The following is an 11,988-nucleotide window of genomic DNA, read 5'->3' on the forward strand; positions in this document are numbered from 1 at the left end:
TGAGGACGTCGAGTGACCTAGCACTACATCCATGGCCAAAGCACCGATGACTCTATAACCCTAACTACGGGGAAGAATCCGAAACTACTACTACCACCAGATCTGTGGAACCCGACCTCCCCCCCCCCCCCCCCCCCCCCCCCCCCCCCCCAAACACCCAACGTCCGTGAGTATTTGGAAGAGAGGGGAAGCAGATGATGGGATGCTAGGAGGTGGAGAGGGCGAGTCAGTTGGCTGCTAGGGTTCTGTTTTTTTGGCAAACGAACGGCAGTAGCTATGATCCCTATCTCCCTCCCCATATTGTGGTAGTTGTATACACAAAAAAATGAGAAATGATATTCTACCATGCATAGGTATCTCATGCATGTATCCACCGCTCATCATTGTTTTGAGATTCGTGTTGTGTATTTTTAGTTTGTAATAAGATTTGTTTTGTTTCATAATGTTACACAATTTACAGCGGGTCCTTTTTGTCTTGTCAAAGTGAATCATAATGTTCTATTCTGTACCATAAACAAGTGCACCCTTATTTGTTGGTGCACAATGAGACATTATGATACACTTTGCAATAAGAAAACAAAACCCAGCAAATTTTGTCAAAACTCAAAAGATCACTTGGGACAAAAATGGTCCTATCAAGTTGATCAAATTAAACACCGTGTTTGAGTTGTCTTGCTCACATGCACGCATATACTAGTATGAGTCGCCCACACAGATTCCAACTAATGAATCCTCCCAACCCAATCACGAGCATGCGACGCTGGAGGAGAAGGGCGCGAAGCTGAAATATTACTAGTATGATGATTACGTGATTTAGCATTGTGGAGATCTTTCCGTGCCGTGTATGGCCCAAACCTCCAGAGACGTACGTGGCGTGGAGGTTGGACGTCTACTTCTCCGGCGTGATTGAATTCCACGATCGGTGGGAGGAGAAGGCTGTTATGGCCTATTCATCGGTAGCTACGAGGACAAGGACAACCTGCTGCACGATTGAACCAGTGACAACGTTAACACACGTATTCTAATTGAATACGAAGAGCTCATCCATTTGGAAGACTAGACCTGATTTGGAGACACAAGGCTCCAAGTTCAGTGCACCGGAGATATGTGTCGATGTATGCATATGCTTTTTCGCCTTCTACCCGGCCTGGCTGCTTGTAAAGAAACAGAGCTTGTGATGCAAAACCTGATAGAGCAACTGCGCTCAGCATGGCAAACCTCGTGTAGGAGCTCATGCTAGAGACTCCACCGCGGGCATGGTTTCTGTTCCTGCTCCCCCCCCCCCCCCCCCCCCCCCTCCTCTTGTCTCTGCATCACTGGTTCACCAGAAAGACAGGATCTACAGGGCAGCGCCTCCCGCCTTCGCCGCCGGCGCTTCCTGGCCAGGCTCCGAAGGGAGACGTGTGGGAGGGCGCCGCCGAGGAGGTCCTGCGCACGAAGGACCACGTCCTGGCGTCACGGCCCCCTTCCGTCGTCCCCGACATCATCATGTACGGCTCGTCTGACATCGCCTTCGCGCCGTACGGCGAGTACTGGCGGCAGGCGAGGAAGCTCGTCACCACACACATGCTGAGCGTTTAGAAGGTGCAGTCTTTCCGCAGCGCCGCCATGAAGGAGGTACTGATTTCTAATGATCTTGCAATTTTAGCCGCTCCGAAAGACTTTTCTTTCAATGACGTTGCAATCATTATTGTCACACTTACCTGGACGACACTACTACATCAGACAAGAAACAAAGGAAAACAATGACTTCCATGTCTCTCGTAAAAAAAGGACTTCCATGTGTTCATTGTCTCTTGCAAAAGGAAAAATGACTTCAATGTTTCCCTCTGATAATTAACAGTTACATATATGACTGTTAGCTTCTCATAATTTAAGATGCATGCTATCATCTCATAGGTCAGCATGGCAATGGCCAAGATCAACGAGGCAGCCACAGCCGGTAGTACAGTTGACATGAGCGAGCTGCTCAACTCATTCTCGAATGACATGGCATGCCGTATCGTGTCAGGCAAGTTCTTCCTGAAAGATGGGCGGAGCAAGTTGTTCCGGGAACTCATCAGGCTTCTGGGCGGGTTCAACTTGGAGGAGTACTTCCCAGCATTGGGTAGGGTAGGAGTGCTTAAGAGGGTGGTTTGTACCAAGGCCGAAAGAGTGAGGAACAGATGGGCCGATCTGCTGGACAAGGTGATCGATGATCGTGTGAGCAAGCGCAAATCAGCATCTGATCACAAGGATGGTGATTTCGTAGATATTCTATTGTCTGTTCAGCAGGAGTATAATCTCACAAGAGAGCACATGAAAGCTCTCCTCATAGTAAGTTCAGATAATACCTTCCAAATTATATACCTCCCTTGATTTGTATGTCTTTCGGTATCCCGTAACTAATTGTTATCCACAGGATGTATTTTTCGGTGCAACAGACACGTCTGCTAACGTCCTCGAATTCACCTTGGCTGAGCTCATGAGGAGGCCACACTTCATGGGAAAGCTACAAGATGAAGTGAGGAGTATCGTACCCGGGGACAAGAAATTGTGAGCGAAACTGAATTGAACAACATGGTGTACCTGAGAGCAGTAATAAAAGAGTCTCTCAGGCTGTATCCTATTGCACCTCTCCTTGCTCCGCACCTTGCATGGCTGACTGTACCATCGACGGATACATGGTTCCTGCAGGGACGCGTGTCGTCGTCAATGCATGGGCCATTGGGAGGGATTCCAGCTCCTGGGAGGATGCTGAAGAGTTCATACCTGAAAGATTTACAGATGAAGGCAATGCTAGGAATGCCAACTTTAAGGGGAACGATTTTCAGTTCTTACCATTCGGGGCAGGACGAAGGATATGCCCTGGTATAAACCTCGGAATCGCCAATGTTGAGCTTATGTTGGCAAACATCATGAACCATTTTGAGTGGGAACTTCCGATTGGGGTTGAGAGAAAAGATATCGATATGACAGAGGTGTTTGGGATAAGCATTCGTAGGAAGGAGAAACTATTGTTGATTCCAAAGTCACACATGTAAAATCGAGCTAAGCTAAATACTTTGTGTTATCAGTATAACGGTTTTCTTGGGAAGAAGGTGATACCAGGGAAAATGGTGCCAATAAATAATGGCCAATTCTTCCTTGTATAGCTACAAACATTGTTGTTTAGAACGTTGAAAATCGTCAATGCACATGTTTGACCACTACTTTTATCATTACATAAATATGAAATAAAAGAGAAAAAACGTAATGTCGAAGTACTTTTAAAGTAAACTAGCATGGTTGCCAGCACAAATGCACGTGAACATGCTAGTCGTCTATTACTTTTGTGATTCACATTTCTTATTGTTATCTTATACAATATAACATCCATTGGGACAATATGAACTGAAAACTCACATGCTTAGTAGACCGTAAAACTCATATCTGTAAGTTCTGCCACAAGAACTATAAATCATATCAATACCAGGGACAACGAATCTCTAAACTTGTAAACAGCTCTGGAAAAAAATTCAGCACATATATCGTACACGCGTCTACCATGACACATATTTTCAGATTTAAAGTTGATTCACGGCTCGGGAAACAACGAAACCTAGAAGGAGCCCGCCGCGGATGTGGGTGCCGCCATCACGGCTTTGACTTGGCCAACTGGCGGGTATAATCGGTTACATGAATTAGGGCATTTCCAACCGATCCCTTATAACCGGTTAAAAAAGTAAAAATGTGATTTTACTCCTCTAACTGGCACCTAGCCGATCCCCAACCTGCCATAGGGGAGTATAATTTTTATTCCGTCTCTAAATTTCTCCATATATTTACTCTGTCTTGAGGTGGCCCAGTATAGTTTCTCTTCAGGCAAAGACCTCCTCGTGTCGGCTGGCGACTCGCATGAAGCTCTCATGGCCTCGCTGGCGACCCCTACCCATACTACTACTGGTACGGTCGCTAAATGCTCCTACTGCTGCCCGCCGCCGCCGGTGTATGTTGTTGCTGCTGCTGCTCGTTGCCGTTGGTGTGTGCTCCTGCTGTTGCTACTCCTCCCTGATGCATGCTGCTCGCCGCTGCTCCTCCTTGTTGCGTGCTGCTACTACTGCTGCTTGTTGCTGCTCCACCGTCTGTGCGTGCTGCTACTGTGCGCTGCTGCTCCGCCGCCGGTGCGTGCTGCTGCTGCTTGCAGCCGCCGGTGCATGCTGCTGCTCCTCCCAGTTGCGTGCCTCTGCTGCTGCTCGCCGCCAGCGTGGTAACCATGGTTGCCACTTGCTGTGGAGGTGCATAGCAAGTGTTTGACGAAATGCATGAGCCAAATTTAAGTTTACTCCATTATATATAAGGGATCGGCTCGGTCCGGCCGAAACTTAGTGGAGTAAATGTACTCCACTAAGGTTTACTCCTCTATTTTAAGGGATTGGTAAGAAATGTCCTTAAATCAGTCAGAAAATTGCTAATTTAGCCAACAACCACCACTGCCTCTCTGTGTCTGCACGCAAGATCTTGGACACCGTTGACAGTATGAGGGCATCATCGGGCTAAGATATAGTGGAGGGGTGGGGGAGAAGGAAGGCTACAATGAGCCCCGACGGCCGTATGAGCAGAAGGAGGTACGCTCATCAGGATTTTTTTTGAAAGGAGGGAAGCCCCCGGCCTCTGCATCAGTCGATGCATGCAGCCAGGTACGCTCGTTAGGATGGCCATCAGAAGTCGCCTCTCTAGACTCCTTTTGTTCTCTCTATCTGTCCCATTATGCAATGATTGAAAACAAGATCATTTTTAACAAAAAAAAAAATTAGAAACATGACACAAATCTTAGAGCAACAACCGATGATGTATATATGGGTGGATGGTGTACCCTGTTATCCATGTACGGTAGAAAAATCACAGTCATAGGAAATGTAGCGCATGAGTTAGCTACCTAGCTTGGATAGAATATCTCCTCCTAATACTTGGCTATATTCGGCCCGGTGGCTGTAATTCCTATGCTTGTAAAGGATGCAACCAACCATTCTGATTAAATGAACAAAGAAGGTTTGAAGTGTCAAAAAAAAAAGAAAAAACCGACGATGAATATATGTGTGGACGGTGTATCTCTGTGTATCCATGTGCGGTAGAAAAATCACTCCCGGACAAAAATCGAGCCTATCAAAACACACCGTGTTCCACTTGTCTTCCTCACATGCATGCACGGTCCTTCTACGGTGAGTGCCGTGGATGGTCAAAACTTGGAGTGCCGTGGGGCCGCCTGATTAAACGTGGACACTACTACATCACGCGCCAGCGCCAATATTGCTCCAAGTTCAGTGCACCACAGATATTACGTGCTCACCGAAGCTGTCCTGCTTTTCCTGCGTGAGTGAATTCCACGACTGGCTAGACGAGTGAGTGGCAGCGTACGTTAACAAACGTATACTGATTGAGTACGAAGCTAGAGCTTATCCATCTGGAAGACTAGACTTGCCTCGGAGTCTTGACACACCAGCACCAATATATCGCTGCAGGTTCATTGCACCAAAGATATTAGTACTAACTACTCCCTCCGTCCCATAACGTAGGATGTATTACTTTGGTCAATAATATATATTTTTGTGATTTAAAAATTATACCATTGAAAAGTTCATCCGAATATTGAATTCAAGACGTGGTTTTAGATAGAGTATGGTTATTCTACACCCACGGACATTGCACATCCGACTATGAGCAAACGTATGCTGGTTGAGAACGAAGCTAGAGATCATCCATCTGGAAGACTAGACATGACTTGGGCACAGCAGTCACCATCACCAATATCTCGCTGCAAGTTCATTGCTCCAAACATATTCATAATAGTACTGCACATGCTTTTGTCCTTTTTTACTTTGCCTGGCTGCTTATAAGCAAACTGAGCTCGTCATTTCTCCGGGGAGAGCTCCAGTCCAGAGTGAGTACTTACAGAGCCTGTCACTCCGGACGTCGGTTCGCCATGGCGGATCTCCTGCAGAAACTCTTGCCAGAGACCCTACCACCGGCATGGTTGTTTCTCTTCCTCTTGTTCCTCGTCGTGTCTGTGCAGTACTGGTTCACCGGAAAGCTCGGCGCAAAAAGGAGGCAGCGCCTCCCGCCTTCGCCGCAGGCGCTGCCCATCATAGGGCACCTCCACCTCATCGGTTCCCTCCCCCACGTCTCCCTCCGCAGCCTCGCAAGGAAGCACGGCCCCGACATGATGCTCCTCCGACTGGGCGCCGTGCCGACCCTCGTCGTGTCTTCGCCGCGCGCTGCAGAGGCGGTGCTGCGCACTCACGACCACGTCTTCGCTTCACGGCCCCACTCCGTCGTCTCCGACACCATCATGTATGGCTCGGCTGACATCGGCTTCGCGCCATACGGTGAGTACTGGCGGCAAGCAAGGAAGCTCGTCACCACACACATGCTGAGCGTTAAGAAGGTGCAGTCTTTCCGCGGCGTCGCTGTGGAGGAGGTACTGATTTTTAATTATATTTAAATTTCTAGGTGCTGATAGCCTTTCTTTTAAGATCTTGCTCTCATTTTTCTCGTACTGAATTGGACTCTCACTTCCGTCAGAAACAAAATAACGGAAAGGACTTTCATGTGGTCCTCTGCTAACTATTTCTCCCTCCGTCTGGGTTTATTAGTTTCACTCATAGTTTGTGTTTAACTTCTAAAATAAAATCAACTAATAGTAAAATATAGACTTTATGTATAAAAAATGATACCACCTGAAACTACTTTTGAATACGGATCCAGCGGTAGTTGAATCTATATAGGGTCCACCTTTGACCCAAAATACCAGGGAAACTTATATATTAACCTGGACCGAGAAAGTACTACATATGTAAATGTTAGCTTCTCATACTTTACGACCCATGCTATTATAGGTCAGCATGGCGATGGCCAAGATCAACCAGGCAGCAGCTGCTGATGCTGTGGTGGACATGAGCGAGCTGCTCCACACATTCGCGAATGACATGGCGTGCCGCATTGTGTCGGGGAAGTTCTTCCTGAAAGATGGTCAAAGCAAGTTGTTTGGGGAACTCATCAAGGATACCTCACGGCTGCTAGGCGGGTTCAATTTGGAGGAGTACTTTCCGGCAGTGGGTAGGGTAGGAGTGCTGAAGAAGGCGGTTTGTGCCAAGGCCGAAAGAGTGAGGAACAGATGGGCCGATCTGTTGGACAAGGTGATCGACGATCGTGTGAGCAAGCGCAATTCAACGTCTGATCACAAGGATGATGATTTTGTGGATATTATGTTGTCTGTCCAACAGGAGTATGATCTCACAAGAGAGCACATGAAAGCTCTCCTGACCGTGAGTACAAATAATACCTTTCAAACTAAACAAGTTGATTTGTACATATCTTTCATTGTCCTAATTACTTGATATACGCAGGATGTATTTTTTGGTTCAATAGACACATCAGCTAACACCCTCGAATTCACCTTGGTTGAGCTCATGAGGAAGCCACACCTGATGGTGAAGCTACAAGACGAGGTGAGGGGTATTGTACCCCAAGGACAAGAAATTATCAGTGAAACCAACATGAACAACATGACGTACCTAAGAGCAGTCATAAAAGAGTCGCTCCGGCTACATCCTCTTGCTCCTCTCCTTGCTCCGCACCTTGCCATGGCTGACTGCATCATCGATGGATACATAGTTCCTGCTGGGACTCGTGTGGTCATCAATGCTTGGGCCATTGGTAGGGATCCGAGCTCCTGGGAGTATGCGGAAGAGTTCATTCCTGAAAGATTTACAGATGAAGGCAGCAGTATGCATGTCAACTTCAAGGGGAATGATTTCCAGTTCTTGCCGTTCGGAGCAGGACGGAGGATGTGCCCTGGTATGAACCTTGGGATCGCGAATGTGGAGCTTATGTTGGCAAACCTTGTGTGCCATTTTGACTGGCAACTTCCGCTTGGGGTTGAGAGAAAGGACATTGATATGACAGAGGTGTTTGGGCTAACCGTCCATCGGAAGGAGAAACTATTGTTGATTCCAAAATCACGCATGTAGTCATGAAAATAAAACTAAGCTAAATAGTGTGTTATATCGCACAATGCTTTTCTTTGTAGAGAAGGTGCTATCGGCAATAATGGTACAAATAAATAATGGCCAATTCTTCCTTCTTATAGCTACAAATATTGTTGTCAGATGTCAATGGAGAAGTTTGACTACTAGCTACTTTTATCGTTACGTATATATGAAACAAAATAAATATACATAATGTCAATCTTCTTTATGAGTAAAATAAATATCGGATTTACTAAATCGCATCGAGATGATTTTTAACTATGTCACATCCAAGTTGTATATCATAGGATTTATAAGCTATAAGATTTGTGCAAACCTGTTTTTTCTTTTAGTTATTGCTGTATCTCACGTGTTGTGGTGTCGCTTTTTTGCGCTGCGCGCGAGGGGTGTTCAATGCGTGGCCACTAGTCCATTTGTTGTATTGGGTCATAGCTTCTTAATTTTTTTTCTTCTTCCTCGTGGACTGGGTATTCATTTTTACTTTTTCCTATCATCGATGGTATAGAGATACAACTAAATGTTGCTTTTCTTTTTTCATTGCTTGACATGCAACTACACATATTGTAATTGTATTTTATTATCTTTTTTTGTTTTATTTTATTTTGTATTTATTTTTTCTAGTTGTTTTTTTGTTGCAAGTCCACCATCAGTACGCAACTGGGCCTGGCCAATTTTGTGCCAGTTGCAACTTTACCCTCGATATGCAATTGGGCCCGGTCAATTTTTTGTCCCAGTTGCAAGTCCCCCCTCAATACGCAACTAGGTGGTCGATCATTTTTCCTCCAATTGCAACTCCACCCTAGACATGCATTTGGGGGCTTCACCTTTTTTCTTGTCCCAGTCGCAAGCCCGCCATCGGCACACAACTGTGGCCCAATCCATTCTTTTCCTAGTTGCAAGTCCAACTACACCAATGACTCGCAACTAGAGTTGGCTTTTTTCCCGGTTTGCAAATCAACCATTGACTCGCAACTGGGTCTGACCTTTTTTATCCTAGTTGCAAGTCCACCGTCAACATGTAACTAGGACCTTGGTTTTTTTTGTCACAATTACAAGTCAACCATCGACTCGTAACTGAGCCATACACTTTTTTTATCCTAGTTGCAAGTCAACTATCGACACACAACTGGGCCCGACTTTTTTTTGCCGCAATTGCAAGTTCACCATTGACTCGCAAGTAGAGTTGACCTTTTTCATCCCGGTTACAAGTCATCCATCAACTCGCGACTAGGTCTGTTAGTTTTTGTTCTAGTCACAAGTCAACCATTGACACACAACTTGGACCTTGATCTTTTTTTGTAACAGTTGCAACTCAATCATCGACTAGCAACTAAGCCCGACCATTTTTTTCCAGTTGCAAGTCCATCATTGACATGCAACTGGACCCATGATTATTTTTTAGCCAAGTTGCAAGTCCATTCTTGAGTCACAACTGGCCTAATGTCTTTTGACACAATTGCAAGTCCACTATCGACCCGTAACTGGGCCCGACCTTTTTTTAATCTTAGTTGCAAGCCCATCATTGATATGCAACTAGACTATTGATTATTTTTTAGTCAAGTTGTAAGTTCGTCCTTCACTCACAACTGGTTTGATTTTTTTTGACACAATTGCAAGTCCACCATCGACTCGAAACTAGGTTTGACCTTTTTGTTATAAATCCACCATTGACTCACAACTGGGTCGACACTTTTTTGTCCCAATTGAAAGTCTACCATTAACATGCAACTGCGCTATTTGATTATTTTTTCATTTTCTTTTTCAAAAAGTTACAAGGTTTGAAAAATGTTCATTGTCTTTTATAAATTTGGTCAATTTTTGAAAAAGACTTTTAATTTCATGAACATTTTTATCGGAAAATTTTTGAACTATTTAATGCCTTCGATTTTATGAATTTGTTATGCATGTTTAACATTTTTTCAAATATAATGATTAACATTTTTTATTTCATCTTTTGATGTCTACTTTTTTCATACACGATGTACATTTTTGTATATATATATCTGAAGTTAGTCACATTTTAAATAAAAACGGATGGTGGAAAGAAAAACCGTTCATAACAGAGTTACATAAAAGATACTAGCTTTCTTGAACCAGCATACTCTTATTTTTTTTTAAGAACACAATCTAGTGCACACAACGCACGTACACACTCGTGTGAGTAAGCAAATCGTACTTTTTCTCATACACGTACACACTCATGTGAGTAAGCAAATCTCGTGCGGGCGTGGGTTCATGGCCAGCCCAAATGAAGCGATGAAAAAAAAAGAAAAATAACAAACAAAGAAAAAATTCAGCTTATATGTGACATAATTATGTCACATCTAGATGAGTACTATACATACCCAATAAATATAAACTCTAAATCCTACCAATAATACCAAGCAGCAGGATTAAAAATATCAACAAAATTTCATTAAATTTTTTAAAATTTTGTTGGGGATCGAAATATTTGTAATCCTGAAATTTTGAGCCAAATTCAAACTAATGACTTTAAATTAGGTTAATTCCAATGAAATTTTGAGCCAAATTCAAACTAATTTCTTTTTCGAAAGTTCGGATCTTGTGGTGAGACCCGAAATTGTTTTGTTTACGTAATTAAAAAACCATGCCAAGGAGAACATATCACTAAACTTGTGAACATCTCTGAAAATAATTCAGCACATATATAGTCGACCAAGACACTAATTCAGCACATGTTTTTAATTTAATTTTGATCCGCAGCATGACAAACAGACACTAATTACAATTTTCCAGCAAGTTTCCAGATCTAAACTTTTTGGGTCAGAGGACATGAACGGTTTTTTTTTTAAATTTTCCAATGGTAGCAAGATACATCCAGCCTCGAATTTCAACAAACCCATCAATTCTCAAAGCAACGTTTCATGCATGTGCGGGTTAATTTATAAACGTATATATGATCGATCAACCAACACAAACTTATTGATCGGGCCCAACCGATTCCAAGTAATCCTCCCAATCACGAGCATGCGACGCTGGAGGAGAAGGGCGCGAGGCTGAACTTGGTGGCCGACGCGTAGTTGAACTTGATCTTGTCGCCGTAGTACACCGGGGAGCCGTTGTTGAGGGTGCCGAGCTTGCCGTCGGCGTCCGGCCTGAAGACGTTGGGGTCCACGGTCTCGGAGGATTTGAACCCGGGGGCAAGCAGCTTGACGTCCGTCTGTGTGCAGATGCACCTGTTCTCCACCTCCACGGCGTACTCTGGGTTCCCTCCGGCGTTCTTCCCCGTGGCGGTCTGGGTCACGTGGAGGTCCGACAGGGTGCACTCCCGAAACTCCGCATTGCCTTTACCAGCACCAGCAACAAAAAGAAGAAGAAATCGATCAAAATCGACATGAGACAATTAGATTCGTCCGATTTGGATTCGGAGAGTGGATCAAAGAATTGAATAGTACCTCTGCTGCAGAGGCTGAAGAGCATCAGCATTGCGAAGATCCTCATCATCTTGGCCTCCATTTTTTTCTCTCCTACTTTTGCTGTACGTGTGTGTTGTGTTTGTTGTAATGCTAGCTATTCTGCATCTTTCTCTGCCGGCTATTTGTAGGCCTAGATGGAGCAGTTTTTTGGTGCGGTGCGTTGATTACGCCCTCCCTATTTACCTCTATATCTATAACTCTTTTGATTTTTATTACGATTCCACAATTAAATTGGGGTATATGCCATGTCAAGGATATATACCTTGCAAACCTGTGATATCATATGTTTATTTGCCGATTGGTTTCCGTACAATAATTTTGAAAGATCGGTTACTTCCATTTATTACTATTCGACAGCGATCCTAGGGTCGCATCCGCCTCACACTTATTCTCCTACATCTGGTCCTCCGTCGCTTGATCTTTCTGATTCTAATTTTTTTTTAATCAAGCATGTGATGCCCTCGTTTCTACCAAGGAGAAGAGGAACAGTAAAATAGAGCCAGCAAAGAGTACTCTTCATAATTTTTTTTGCCGGCACATACTTT

At 44.4% G+C, this 11,988-nt stretch overlaps 2 protein-coding genes and 1 pseudogene across 2 annotated transcripts; 2 read left to right on the forward strand and 1 right to left on the reverse strand.

Moving 5' to 3' along the window:
- Positions 1 to 1,096: 1,096 nt before the first annotated feature.
- Positions 1,097 to 3,142, forward strand: LOC123077056 (indole-2-monooxygenase-like; annotated as a pseudogene).
- Positions 3,143 to 5,861: 2,719 nt separating this feature from the next.
- LOC123077058 (indole-2-monooxygenase) lies at positions 5,862 to 8,214 on the forward strand. Its single transcript, XM_044499261.1, has 3 exons — positions 5,862 to 6,436; positions 6,855 to 7,283; positions 7,365 to 8,214. Exons 1-3 carry the CDS (start codon positions 5,942 to 5,944, stop codon positions 7,986 to 7,988), a joined length of 1,548 nt encoding a protein of 515 aa, XP_044355196.1. The 5' UTR covers positions 5,862 to 5,941; the 3' UTR covers positions 7,989 to 8,214.
- Positions 8,215 to 10,823: 2,609 nt separating this feature from the next.
- LOC123073897 (uncharacterized) lies at positions 10,824 to 11,533 on the reverse strand. Its single transcript, XM_044496896.1, has 2 exons — positions 11,423 to 11,533; positions 10,824 to 11,312 (listed from the first exon to the last, which is right to left on the reverse strand). Exons 1-2 carry the CDS (start codon positions 11,481 to 11,483, stop codon positions 10,987 to 10,989), a joined length of 387 nt encoding a protein of 128 aa, XP_044352831.1. The 5' UTR covers positions 11,484 to 11,533; the 3' UTR covers positions 10,824 to 10,986.
- Positions 11,534 to 11,988: the final 455 nt, after the last annotated feature.

The sequence above is a fragment of the Triticum aestivum genome, chromosome 3D (genome assembly GCF_018294505.1).
Source record: "Triticum aestivum cultivar Chinese Spring chromosome 3D, IWGSC CS RefSeq v2.1, whole genome shotgun sequence".
NCBI classification, from domain to species: Eukaryota; Viridiplantae; Streptophyta; class Magnoliopsida; order Poales; family Poaceae; genus Triticum; species Triticum aestivum.